The sequence below is a fragment of the Megalobrama amblycephala genome, linkage group LG17 (genome assembly GCF_018812025.1).
Source record: "Megalobrama amblycephala isolate DHTTF-2021 linkage group LG17, ASM1881202v1, whole genome shotgun sequence".
NCBI classification, from domain to species: domain Eukaryota; kingdom Metazoa; phylum Chordata; class Actinopteri; order Cypriniformes; family Xenocyprididae; genus Megalobrama; species Megalobrama amblycephala.
In genome coordinates this window covers 35,430,877-35,445,453 of record NC_063060.1, presented here as the reverse complement: position 1 = coordinate 35,445,453, position 14,577 = coordinate 35,430,877, and the positions used below count along the sequence as shown (strand labels likewise).

Below are 14,577 nucleotides of genomic sequence, written 5' to 3'. Positions count from 1 at the left end.
GGACTAGGCCTGGATTATTTATGTAGTGTTTTATTATGTTTTATGCGGCAATCATCCGTGAGAGGCTGCTGCTTTACTTTTGTTTTGTTGTTTGTTTATTATTATTATTTATGATTAAAGTTACTTTGGAACATTCGCTGGTTCCCGCCTCCTTTTTCCCTGAACTTAAACCTTGTTTGATTTGGTTGGTTTGGTTCTTGGTTTATATCTCTTTAACTAACTGCTGCACTCTATGTTAAAGGGTTAGTTCACCCAAAAATGAAAATTCTGTCATTAATGACTCGCCCTCATGTCGTTCCAAACCCGTAAGACCTCCGTTCATCTTCGGAACACAGTTTAAGATATTTTAGATTTAGTCCGAGAGCTTTCTGTCCCTCCATTGAAAATGTTTGTGCGGTAGACTGTCCATGTCCAGAAAGGTAATAAAAACATCATCAAAGTAGTCCATGTGACATCAGTGGGTTAGTTAGAAGTTTTTGAAGCATCGAAAATACATTTTGGTCCAAAAATAACAAAAACTACGACTTTATACAGCATTGTATTCTCTTCCGGAATCCATTCCATTGAATTGATTCCATTGAATCCTTTCATCTGTCGGCGTTGGTAATGCACTTTTACGTCGTTGTTTTTGGCAATTTGGACATCCGCGACATGCACACTTACGCACCATTTAAAAAAAATATAGCAATACCAAAATACAAACAATGTAGAATAGCTTGAATACAGAGTGTGCGTCTCCCTCAGACTGTAAACGAAGCTCGGGCGCACCAGATAACACGTCAGCAGCGTCACTGTGGAGTGACAACAGACCCGGAAGAGAAGACAATGCTGAATAAAGTCGTAGTTTTTGTTATTTTTGGACCAAAATGTATTTTTGATGCTTCAACAAATTCTAACTGACCCACTGATGTCACATGGACTACTTTGATGATGTTTTTATTACCTTTCTGGACATGGACAGTCTACCGTACAAACATTTTCAATGGAGGGACAGAAAGCTCTCGGACTAAATCTAAAATATCTTAAACTGTGTTCCGAAGATGAACGGAGGTCTTACGGGTTTGGAATGACATGAGGGTGAGTCATTAATGACATAATTTTCATTTTTGGGTGAACTAACCCTTTAATGAATCATCCTTCACTACACAGATTTTTTCCAATCAGATACTTGCTAGAATTAAAAGATTTTTACAGGAAGCAACAAACAAAAGAACAGAAGAACTTTCAAACAGTACAGCATGGAACTAGCAATGCCAAAGTCATGGGTTTGCAAGGAAGCAAGGGAATGCAAGAACATCAAATGTGATTAAATGTGAACCTTTAATGCAATGTAAGTCACTGAGGATAGAAGTGTCTACCAAGCAGTGTTGGGGAAAGTTACTATTAAAAGTAATGTGTTACAATATTGTGTTACTTCATAAAAAAGCAACTAATTGCATTACTTTTTATGGAAAGAAATGTTACGTTACTTGTTTGTTTTTTAATAACAAAAAACAAAAGTTTACACAGCACACACAACGCCTCTGCACCTTACTCACAGTCATGATTTCTCTCGACATGAGGACAGGAGAGCTGTCAGTCAATAAATGGGAAAACAAAGTAACTTGTGTTTCCTATTTGAAAAGTAACTCAGACATTTTGTTGTAAATTTAAAAGTTATACTTAATCAGATTACTTTTTTCAAGTAACTAGTAATGTGTTACCTACAAAGTACATAATGTTTAACCATAAAAAACCTGCCAGCCAGGGCTTAATTATACCGGCCTACTCCTACCAGAAAACAAATTATTAAGAAATCACCACCGACTAGTCATTTATTGAAATATGTTGTAGTTTCACAAATTCTTAAGTAAACCCTAGTGTAAAACCAAATAATTGGCCTAATAAAAAATGCAAAGACACTGAACTACAAAAATGGCACTATACTGCTGTACTATAAACACCTAATACACCTAACACCTAATAAGCTATTACTAATATGAAGAAGTAGAACAAACTAGTAGGTACTGACACTAAAGGCATTTTACCTCACCATCTCACTCACCGAAGGTCCTTTAAGCTCAAGTCTTCTTTAAATGTCCAAGAGAGTTTAGTAAGAGGTAGGGAGGAAATTGAAAATTGTCACAGAATGACACACCACAAAGCAAAATTTTAGACTTTATGGAGCCTGCAGAACATCTTAGGACTTGCATAGAAGAACGAATGAGTAAATAAAATCTGCAAGAATGTGGATAAAACTGAAGGACAAGAGACATTAATTAGAAAATAGTACTATAATTATGTGAAAATCTTATTTAATTGTGTGTATTTAGGATACATAAAATGCTAGCAATGAGATCAGCCTTTAAATGAGATAAGACGAAGGAGTCTGAGATTTTATTACACAATACATAATGGGAGATGTGGTGGAAATGACACCATTTACGGTTTTATGAATATATGTAGACTACCTTTCAAAAGTTTGGCGTCAGCACTATCTTTTAAAAAAAGAATACTTTTATTCAGAGAGGATGCATTAAATTGATCAAAAGTGACAGTAGACATTTGTAATGTTACAAAAGATGTCTATTTCAAATAAATGCTGTTCTTTTGAACTTTCTATTCATACAAAAATGCCACAAAAACTGTTTGAACATTGATAATAATAAGAAATGTTTCTTAAGCACCAAATCAGCATATTAGGAACATTTCTGAAGGATCACGTGACACTGAAGACTGGAGTAATGATGCTGAACATTCAGCTTTGCTGTCACAGGAATACATGACTTAAAATTAGGAATGCACTGACATGAAAATTTTGGCTAATACAAAATTTAACTGATAATTCTTTATATTTAAAAGCCGATAACAGACATATTGGCCGATAAATCTAAATCCAAATTTTTATATAATTTTTGAAAGCCTGATTACAAAAACAAAAGTCTCACCATTAAAAGCCATGTCCCAAGCACACAATTATAATGTTCACATTATAATTTTATGAAGCCTATATGACAGACTGATATTGTGGCCGATATATCGTGCATTAAAAAAAGAAAAGTTATTTTAAATTGTAATAATATTTCACAATATTGCTGTTTTTGCTGTATTTTTGATCGAATAAATGCAGCCTTGGTGATAAGGGACTTCTTTCAAAAACATTTAAAAAATTACCATCCCCAAACTTTTGAACAGTAGTGTGTATATTTTGACCGTTTAAAACACTGTCCTAAGGACAAATTAAACTGGTGAGAGTGTGAAAGGTGTTTTAAAGGGGTTAATTTTAAAAATGTCCAAAGGGCCAAAATGTTTTGTTAAGCAACCAAACAGAAAATATATGTCTAAAGAATATTTCTGAAGTTGTTTTGAATTGTTTTCGCCGTAGGCTCTATCTGTACAGCAAATGTTCAACCTCAGTACTTCATTCCCTGTTCTTCTCAGAGTGTGTCCAGTACCTTAGCAGGTGTGGGGCTGGTGGGGAGTGTGTTTTCTGCCAGTTTCTCCAGCATGGGGTTGGGAGGTTCCATTTCAGGAGGGTGTGTGGCTCTCCAGTAGGCCTCCAGGTAATCAGCGATGTGTTCACAGGCATCCGACAGCTGGTTTTCATCCAAGATGACATCGAACAGCTCCTGTGAGAGAGACCAATGCTGACGTCACAACAAGGGTAAGTACACGGTAAAATGAAGCCAATGGCGCATAATGCTGGGAGGCTAATCTATGTCAACGACTGCCTTGGGTACTTTGCAACCTAATATAGCATAAAAATAACAGTCTCTTGATAATCAGATCCGTTTGTGATTAAGCCCTCCAGCTAGACTTGGATTAAAAATAAGGGCAGTGTTAAAAGGAGGCCATCAAAGAGGTTCGAAATTTGGGTGTTCATATTGATTTTCTAAAAAGAAAAAACTGAGGTTATATATCAAGAGCATAACAGAGTGATATTTTGTATCATGATTAATTGACTATTCCGCCTTAAACATTACTAACCAATCCACATGAAACTAGAGCTTATCATAAAGATTTCCAAATCCTCCCCATGGGACATTCTGTAAAGTTAAGAGGGGTGGATTTTAGCAAACTACACTCCTATAGAAAACATTTGAACATCTTTTGCATGTTTTTAAGTATATGGATGGCACACTCACATTAGGACACTGGGCCAGTTTGTCTGCGGCCACCATCTGGACATTCAGATGTTTAGTCTGAGATTTTCCCCTGGTCTTTATCAATCTTGTGAGAACCTGAACAGCAGATGAAAAGAGGAAGGAAAAAGGGACAGGAAGGATGAGTGGGAGGCATAGGGGGTGAAAGAACACTGGATGTTAGGTCACACTGGGTCACAAGAGAAAGGTTAGTGTTTTTGTGCAACTGGTTTTGAATCAAATCAGCTTTTCCTATGTGAATGTAATAGCTATACATTCAAAAGCCTCTGGACAGTGAATGAAACTACGCCTCGTGATGGACAGATAGATCATATATCATTTTGAACGATGTAGTGCACTTTGAAAAGACATAAATAAAACGACATTTGCGGTTATCAAATGACAGGCTTATCAAACGAGCTGATATAGTGCCATATCAGATATCGCTGCACTGACAGAATAATCTTGTTCCTGTCTCCTGTTGGCTTAGGTTCATTTTTATTCCAGAAAATACCTTCTGTTAGAACTAATGGAAAACTTGAGCATACTAGCAAACATGGCATTTTCGGGCATTTTCCTAAACTAGGGAAATGGCAGAGACCAGTTTGAACTGGTTAATATACTAAATTAAAGCTGAATGAGGTGCTTTCTGATGACTAACTATGACTAGGTATTTAACTGATGACTATGTATTGAACATTATTTATTTTATAATAAGTTCTGAACATAATTCTTCACGCTGAATAGGTCCTGTTTTGGCATTAAACTCTTCAAAACCTTAAAATTAATTGTTTTACAGATCATTGCTGCAGAATGTAGCGAATATTCATGCCAATGATAACTAAGCATCAATACAACCAATACAACCATATTCATACATATTCATAAAAATATGTATTAACCCTTGTGCGACCTTATGGATGCTTTCAGTTTTTTTTTTTTTTTGGGATCATTTTGCCTGTGTTAATGCCAACTGCATAAATTTTGGCACAGGGTGTGTATTTTTATTGCCATTTTACTATTTCACCCCCATTTCTTTTAAAAACATCTATTCGACACTAGGTCCACAAAATAGTTCCTCTCAGGACCTTTTGGACAAAAATTTCCCCATTGAAACCCATTAAAACTGCCATTTTTAATCCCAGGGCTATTTAGCTATAAAATGTTGCAATCTTTGTTAATAGGCTTTCATTTTGATGGCAAGGCTTCAAAATTTACATTTTTACTATTTGTTTACCAGATGGTGCCATTTTCTCAGGTTTGGCCTATAAAGCAAATACTGGTACTGCGCCCAAACAAAATCTTACTGAAAGCTCATTTTTTGAGATATCAACCTCAAATTTGGAACACAACTTGTTTAGATTTATGGCTTTGATTTTCTAGCAGTTTTAGAGTTCAACATGTTTCATAAAATATATATTTTATATAAAATAATGTTCATAAATCATTTTCATAAACTTAAACTTAAACTTTTTTACATTTTAAAAAAGATTCTGCCAAGGCTCTTCTTTTAAAATGAGACCAAACCTAAGTTTGTGCTCCCAAGCTTCAAATTTTTATGAAAGTTTTTTGACAAGGACATTTTTTTCCACTATGGACCTACTTTTTTTAATTGATGCACAAGGGTTAATATTTAAAACATCATTTAAAATGGAAAAATATATATATTTTCAATCACCTGGATCTTACTAACAGATAAAAAGTGATAGTAAAGACATTTATAATGTTACAAATAATTTCTATTTTATATAAATGCTGTTCTTGTGAATTTTTATTCACCAAATAATCCAGTATCATGGATTCCAAACAAATATTAAGCAGCACAACTGTTTTCAACATTGATAATGATAAGAAATGTTCTTGAGAACCAAATCAACTGGAGGAATGAGAAAAAATTCAGCTTTTCCATCACAGGAATAAATTATTATTATTATAAATTATTATCAAATACATTCATATAAGAGAATTCTTTCAAACACATTTGAAAAATCTTACCACCCCACATTTCTGAATGGTAGTGTATATATCTATTTCATCAGTAAGCAAATGATTATTGTGAGAATGTTTGCAAGTGAATTTCTAACCTTAGGTGATGAAATCTTGACATACACCAGGATTGGGGCCAAGGAGGTCTTGCTTAGTTGGATAGGGTGGTTAATGGTGTCGGCATCCAGAACCACAAGCTGTAGGCTGCGTGCTAACTCAAAAATCCTCTCAACCTCTCCTTGGATTTGGGCTGTAGGGACAGATAAAGAAATAAATGAGGCTATTCAACCTAAAAATCCTCATATACAGAATGAGATCTTCAAAAAATATTATTCTATCAAAGTACAAATCTGCTGAATTGCAGCCAAAAGCACTTAAAATGTAATGGGATGGGAAGCTTTTTCATGTCCAGTTCCACTAATATAAGTAGGAAGAAAAGAAGAAATAAAGCTTTTTGCGCCATTTCATGAAGTTTTAGAACTGAAGAAAAAAATGTGAAAGTCCCATCTTTAAAACTAAACACATTCCATACACAGGTCATGCAATATGTCTTTGAAAATAGAGATGATCAAAATATGCTGACAGTACAGTTCCTCATCCACAGGAAGTAACAGAACAATGAAAGTTTAAAACTTGCTCTTTGCTCCAAATTGAGCAAACTTTAATAAAAAAAAAAAACATCACATGAGTTCAAAATCAGTTCACATGATGTTTAACATTATCTTTCACAACACACTGCAAAAATAATTGTCTTAATCAGTAGTTTTACATTGTTTTCCAGTAAAAATATCAAAAAATCTTAAAACAAGATTTTTCTTACTCCATTGGGTAATAGTTTCCTATTTTCTTATCTTTAGTCTTATCTTACACGATTTATCTTGTTTTAAAGATGTTTAGATATTTTTTCAGAAAAACAAGACAAAATTACTTATTAAGCAGCAAAACTTACTCTTACACATACATTGAATACTTTGGCTTGCATTTGTTTGACCAATAAAATTATGCACAAATTATGAAGATTTTGTAGTTATGGTGTCTAACACAAGCCGAAGCTTTTAGGAGCAGTGACCTTCACTAAAAGTATCAGGGTTCTTTGACACTTATAGTGTTCTCTAAGAGGTAAAGCAGTTCTGATGACACCAACAGGAATGAGTTGGGGAACATAGACAGGCTACTGCTGTAATACATACCCGCGGCATCTGAGGTAAGAGAGCAATATGAGGGACAGAGTGGAGAGAACCAATCAGATCCCCTTAAAAGAGCTAGCTACACACCTCAGATCCACACTTGACGAGAAAACACATCCACTCATGTTAAACAGCTACTTAATAATTACAATGACAAGATACAACTTTTTTGAGTTTGAGAACTGCAAGAATTTAAAGGCTCTCTGTAAGTGGGATCTTTTTTTTTTCTGAACACACTGCAAAAATAGTGTTATCAATCAGTTTTTTGTCTTCTTTTCCAAATATTTCAAACCAAAAATGCATATACTTGATAAGAAAAGTGTGCAAGATAATAAAGGTGCAGTGTGTAAATTTTAGCGGCATCTAGTAGTGAGGTTGCGAACTGCAACCAACGGCAGCTTTTGAAGCAAAATAGAGAAGCTACGGTGGCCGTCTGGCCCACACAAGTCAAAGATGTTGTCGTCTGAGACAGCAGAGAGTACATTAGCTAGTCAAGCAATGAGGTTTCTTCTTACTTCTAACAAAGAACGGTCTCTGCTTCTAATAAACCACACGAATACTACTACTACTTCTTCTTCGTGCGTATTCAACGTAGTGACGATGCATGCTGCCTCTAAAAACACAAACGGTTTAGAAGAAGAACAGCATAGTGATGAAACGCGCTCTGTAGAGTGTTTGTCCGTTTAGGGTTGCTGTAGAAACATGCCGGCACATAATGACGACTTGACATGGAGGTGTATGTAGATATAAATGGGTCATTCTAGGTCATAAAAACATACCGGTTCATTATGTAAGGTCTTTATACACCACTGAAAACATACTTATGTATATTATATTGCATTTCTGTCAATAGATCGGTCCTGCTCTGCTTCACACTACAATAACGTTAATAATCGCATCCATGAACATGATTTCTTCTCGTGTCCTATCCCTATTCTTTTGCACCGCTTGTGAAGTGCAGACCACATGTTCCAAGATTCCGCACTCAAACTCGCCATCATCAAGCTAGGCCTTTAGCGACCTCTAGTGGACAGAAAACTTACATATTGCACCTTTAAAGGATTAGTTCACTTTCAAATAAAAATTTCCTGATAATTTACTCACCCCCATGTCATCCAAGATGTTCATGTCTTTCTTAAGTCGAAAAGAAATTAAGGTTTTTGATGAAAACATTCCAGGATTTTTCTCCATATAGTGGACTTCAATGGAGCCCAAACGGTTGAAGGTCAAAATTACAGTTTCAATGCAGCTTCAAAACGTTCTACACGATCCCAAATGCTCATCTTGAACTAGCTCTCTTCTTCTCTATTTGAATTCTATACTTGCACTAGCATATTGTATATGACAATTTAGTTCAAACTTTAACCTGTGGAGGGCAGTAATACACTTAGCAGTGTCTACACTGCTGGAATTCAAATAGAGAAGAAGAAGAAGAGAGCTAGTTCAAGATGAGCATTTATGGTTAAAATGTATAAAATTTAAAAAAAAGAAATTCAGAAAATGAGCGATGGTTTCTCTAGATAAGACCCTTATTTCTCATCTGGGATCGCTGTAAACTGTAATTTTGACCTTCAACCGTTTGGGCTCCATTGAAGTCCACTATATAGAGAAAAATCCTGGAATGTTTTCATCAAAAACCTTAATTTCTTTTCGACTGAAGAAAGAAAGACATGAATATCTTGGATGACATGGGGGTGAGTAAATTATCAGGAAATTTTTACTTGAAAGTGAACTAATCCTTTAAGTCTGTTACCACACTAAATTACTGTTTATGCTTAAAACAAGACAAAACAACTTGCCAACTTAATTCAAGGTATATTCTCTAAAAACAAGTTTTAATATGCAGTGTCACTTAAGATGTATCTTTCTTTAAAATATGAAATTATTATTTAAAATTAAGACAAAAATACTGATTAAGATTTTTTTTTTTTTTTTTTAACTATCAACTCTGGTCATTTATCCCAGTGTTAAGTAGTTGGTAATTATTAATCAGCTTTATAAATACATGTTTGGGTTCAATGACTAATACATTCTTTCTAGACTCTCTCTGATTCAATATCTCAAGACTGATTTAATATCTCAAGTCAGTACATTCAGAATATATTATGTGATTGGCATGGAATGACATAAAACATAAAAAAAAAGACCAAGTAGTGATTACCTAAACTAGAGCGGGTGTTGGAGCGATCCATTATGGCGTGTTTGCTGGGGTTGTTGAGGATCGACCGCTTGGCAAGTGCAATATCTGCCGTCACCCGGGTGATAGTTATTCTAATGATGGATTTACATATTAGAAACAACACTCTATATGGCTACACACAATTATTACAATAGCAAATATTCATTTGTAATGAGTCCATTAATTCCTTAATCATGTGTACCATACCTTCCTTCAAATCTGTGTTTTAAAAAATCAAAGAGAGCTTTTTGCATCATGTCCGTAACCTGTAAAATCAAATACAAGAGAGGAAATATGCAATTCATTAATAACGCTTCAAAAACTAAAGTGTAGTTTCAGTTACAAACAGTAGAGGGCAGTACATATTTTTACATAATAAGTGTGGCAAAAGAGAACATGATCCTCAGGTTCTGATATAAGATACATTACAATTTAAATTGAATTTTTATTTTAAGAGTAAAATATTTGCATATGTCAGCTGAGCCACTGGGTCCTTTAAAGCAGTAATGTTGAAAATCCTCTGAGACTTTGGACAGTGAATGACTGAACACTGCACATATGGAGACAGTGGCAAACGGCCCTCACCTCATAGCCCTTGAGCGAAGGCCCCATGAGCACCACAGGACGCATGGAAGGCACAACGTCATATGCAGCCAGTTGCTCTCCCTGCATTTAAATACACAGTGAAAATATGCTTAAATAAGCAGGCAATCTATAAATATATTAACATAAATGTGTGTGTTGAGGTCATAAGCATAGCATTATGTATTTGCTCACCGATTTCTTCTTCACTTGCTGAACTAAAGGTAAAAATTTTTGAAAAATTAGAAATTTAATTTAACACACAGACACAATGATAACATTATGTTCCACATACATTATAATTAAAAGCACTGATGAAATTCCAAGTTAGTGGATGATAACAATTTAGTAATGACAAACACTCTAAATTCAGTCATTTGTCTTATTAAAGGAATGATCTTAAATAAATACTGTGGATAATAATACACATACCTGCAAATAAATAAATAAATATATAAATAAATAAACAATCAGTGCACCTGTTGGAGGTGGAGCCGCTTTCTTTGCGTTCAAATCATCTTTGGCAGAACTAGCCGCTTTACTGTAACGAGAAAATAAAGCATTTTGTTCATGAATGATTGTTGGAGCAATTTGTGTACATTTAAGGGTGCTTTCATACTAGCACTTTTAGTGCACATACGGGGTCTATAGACATCAGAGATTGGTTCATTTGGATTTTATGTGCTGATGTTTTGAAAACAAAACTCTGGTTCGGACCAGGCAATCGAACCAAATGTCTGATTCAATCATGCAATAAGAACACAAAGATACAAAATGAAGACCCCACACTGCGTTATAAATGAGTTTTGTTTACTTGGCCAGTGCTTTGGCGGCCTTCCTGGCCTGCACCTCTCTCCTGATCAGAATCGTCTCCAGGTTCACTGGGCTGGGGATAAAACCAACCTCTCCCCCTTCCTTTACAGGCCGTCCAATCCACCAGTCATTATTAAACTTCTGTAAACAACAACAACAAAACAATACCACGTTTTATATATATTTATACAATAAGGTCTCATTCGTTAACATTAGTTAATGTATTAACTAACATGAACTAACAAAGAGAAATACATTTTTTACAGTATTTATTCATTTTTGTTAATATTAGTTAATAAAAATAAAGTCATTCATCATTTGTTCATGTTAGTTCACAGTGCATTAACTATGCTAACAAATACAACATTTGATTTTAATGTATGATTAAATGTTGAAATGTTAACTAAAGTAGTTAACTAATGTTAACTAATGAAACCTTATTGTAAAGTGTTACCTATATATACACACATGTATATCTATGTATACACTACCATTCAAAAGTTTGGAATCGGTAAGATTTTTAATATTTTTAAAAGTTTTGTCTGCTCACCAAGATTGCATTTATTTAATTAAAAATACAGTAAAAACAGTAATATTGTGAAATATTATTACAATTTAAAATAACAGTTTTCTATTGGAATATAATATAAAATGTTATTTATTTCTGTGTTGGAAAAGCTGAATTTTCAGCATCATTTCTCCAGTCTTCAGTGTCACATGATCCTTCAGAAATCATTTTAATATGATGATTTGCTGCTCAAGAGACATTTATTATTATTATCAATGTTAAAAACAGTTGTATACTTTTTTTTCAGGATTCCTTGATGAATAGAAAGTTCAAAAGAACAGCATTTATCTGAAATACAAAGCTTTTGTAACATTATACACTACCGTTCAAAAGTTTAGGGTCAGTAAGAATTTTTTTTTTTTTTTTTAGAAGAATTTAAAGAAATTAATTTTTTTTTCAGCAAGGATGCATTAAATCAATCAAAAGTGACAGTAAAGACATTTAAAATGTAACAACAGATTATATTTCAAATAAACGCTGTTCGTTTGAACTTTCTATTCGTCAAAGAATCCTGAAAAAAAAATATTGTACACAAATATTTTGTACATCTGTACACAATAAATGTTTCTTGAGCAGAAAATCAGCATATTAGAATGATTTCTGAAGGATCATGTGACACTGAAGACTGCAGTAATGATGCTGAAAATTCAGCTTTGCCAACACAAGAATAAATTACATTTTCAAATATTTTCAAATAGAAAACAGTCATTTTAAATTGTAATAATATTTCACAATATTACTGATTTTACTGTATTTTTAATTAAATAAATGCAGCCTTGGTGAGCAGACGAAACTTCTTTATAAAACATTAAAAATGTTACCGATCCCAAACTTTTGAACGGTAGTGTATATAGACACACACCAATCATGCATAACATTACGACCACCTTCCTAATATTGTGTTAGTCCTGCTTTTGCTCCCAAAACAGCCCTGACCCATCGAGGCATGGACTCCACTAGACCCCTGAAGGTGTGCTGTGGTATCTGGCACCAAGATGTTAGCAGCAGATCCTTTAAGTCCTGTAAGTTGTGAGGTGGGGCCTCCATGGATCAGACTTGTTTGTTCAGCACATCCCACAGATGCTCGATTGGATTGAGATCTGGGGAATTTGGAGGCCAAGTCAACACCTCAAACTCATCGTTGTGCTCCTCAAACAATTCCTGAACCATTTTTGCTTTGTGGCAGGGCACATTATCCTACTGAAAGAGGCCACAGCCACCAGGGAATACCGTTTCCATGAAAGAGTGTACATGGTCTGCAACAATGCTCAGGTAGGTGGTACGTGTCAAAGTATCTACATGGACGGCAGGATCCAAGGTTTCCCAGAAGAACATTGCCCAAAGCATCACACTGCCTCCGCCGGCTTGCCTTCTTCCCATAGTGCATCCTGGTGCCATGTGTTCCCCAGGTAAGCGACGTACACACACCCGGCCATCCACGTGACGTAAAAAAAAAACATGATTCATCAGATCAGGCCACCTTCTTCCATTTCTCCATGGTCCAGTTCTGATGCTCACGTGCCTACCGATAGTGCTTTCGGCGGTGGACAGGGGTCAGCATGGGCACCCTGACTGATCTGCAGCTATGCAGCCCTATACGCAATAAACTGCTATGCACTGTCTATTCTGACACCTTTCCATCAGAACCAGCATTAACTTCTTGAGCAATCCGAGCTACAGTAGCTTGTCTGTTGGATCGGACCACAGGGGCAAGCCTTCGCTCCCCAATGAGCCTTGGCCGCCCATGACCCTGTCGTCAGTTCACCACTGCTCCTTCCTTGGACCACTTTTGATAGATACTGACCACTGCAGACCGGGAACACCCCACAAGAGCTCCAGTTTTGGAGATGCTCTGACCCAGTCGTCTAGCCATCACAATTTGGCCCTTGCCAAACTCAAATCCTTACGCTTGCCCATTTTTCTTACTTCTAACACATCAACTTTGAGGACAAAATGTTCACTTGCTGCCTAATATATCCCACTAACATGTGCCGTGATGAAGAGATAATCAGAGTTATTAATTTCACCTGTCAGTGGTCTTAATGTTATGCCTGACCGGTGTAATATAGTCATTGAGTATACTGACATTAATTTGATTGAATTAAATGTAATGATTGTGCGGGTGATCTGGGAACACACTGACCTCTTTGATATGTAGGAAGTCTTTTGCTTCAAAGGAAACCCCGTGCCCTGGTATGGGGACGTTGTCATCATCTGCAGGAGTGTAGGTGAAGTTTGTGCGAACGGCGAATGCAACAGGCTTATACTGAATAACAGCAACAAAAAGGTAAGACTGAAACCTCTACATTTTGATAACACGACAAAACACATGAATGTGACAAATTTGCATCTTGATCCTTTGTGAGCACATGATCTACTGTAACAATTGGTGTAAACCTCATGTACCACGTATGGGTGAGAATATTTATAAATCTCTCCATGAGGCTGTGTATGAGTGAGCGTGTGAATGGCAGCAGACAGATACTTTGAGGAGGGTACTGGAACTGAAACACGGCTGATTTGAGCAACGGCACATGTGCTGCATTGCCCCAAGCAAGTTTCTAATAATAGCTTTCATTCATTTACCTTCAAACCAATTGCAATGCACAAATTCATTCTTGAAGAGCTCCATATCAGCCCAGTGAAGGGTAATGCAGTCTAATGGCAGCTACATGAGGCTTGAGGACAGTGCGGGTTTGAATACATATGATGAGATTGAATGTACATGAGATCATTGTAATTCAGTCTACACAGCTGTATAACTTGTCCTTCAAGTGCAAAATTTGCAAGGATATTTTTTTCATGGAGTGCAGAAGAGTAAGCTACATGGAAACTTGCAATCAGATCTGATTGGTCCATATTTACATACCTTTACGGTTACAGGAATAAGGACAATTGTAGAATTTTGTGCAACAAAATAATAAATAAATCAAAATATTATTACAAACATGAATTCATTATATTATAATTTATAGTATTTAATTTAAAAGGAAGTCAAATGTCAGCACAATGGCAGCCTGGCTGTTTATAGCCATGGTTTTAAAAGCCGATGCACTGTGGGAGATGGCGGCCTGAAGCAGGACGTGATGCTGTCTGCTCAGTACCTTAATTAAAAAGGACCTCAGGGAGCTCACTCGCACA

At 35.7% G+C, this 14,577-nt stretch overlaps 1 protein-coding gene across 3 annotated transcripts in view; it reads right to left on the bottom strand.

Annotated features, from left to right (window-relative positions):
• cacnb2b (calcium channel, voltage-dependent, beta 2b) overlaps positions 1-14,577 on the bottom strand; it is a 47,201-nt gene that overhangs the window by 4,528 nt on the left and 28,096 nt on the right. For 2 of the 3 annotated variants that reach the window (XM_048165083.1, XM_048165085.1), the window contains exons 3-13: positions 13,580-13,702; positions 10,870-11,009; positions 10,535-10,596; positions 10,251-10,273; positions 10,059-10,139; positions 9,681-9,739; positions 9,456-9,565; positions 7,298-7,306; positions 6,206-6,357; positions 4,125-4,220; positions 3,435-3,608 (exon numbers count right to left, since the gene is read on the bottom strand). In XM_048165083.1, coding sequence (XP_048021040.1) covers positions 3,435-3,608; positions 4,125-4,220; positions 6,206-6,357; positions 7,298-7,306; positions 9,456-9,565; positions 9,681-9,739; positions 10,059-10,139; positions 10,251-10,273; positions 10,535-10,596; positions 10,870-11,009; positions 13,580-13,702 — 1,029 coding nt within the window. The remainder of the gene's footprint in view (positions 1-3,434; positions 3,609-4,124; positions 4,221-6,205; positions 6,358-7,297; positions 7,307-9,455; positions 9,566-9,680; positions 9,740-10,058; positions 10,140-10,250; positions 10,274-10,534; positions 10,597-10,869; positions 11,010-13,579; positions 13,703-14,577) is intronic. The other variant, XM_048165084.1, reaches the window with a different exon arrangement.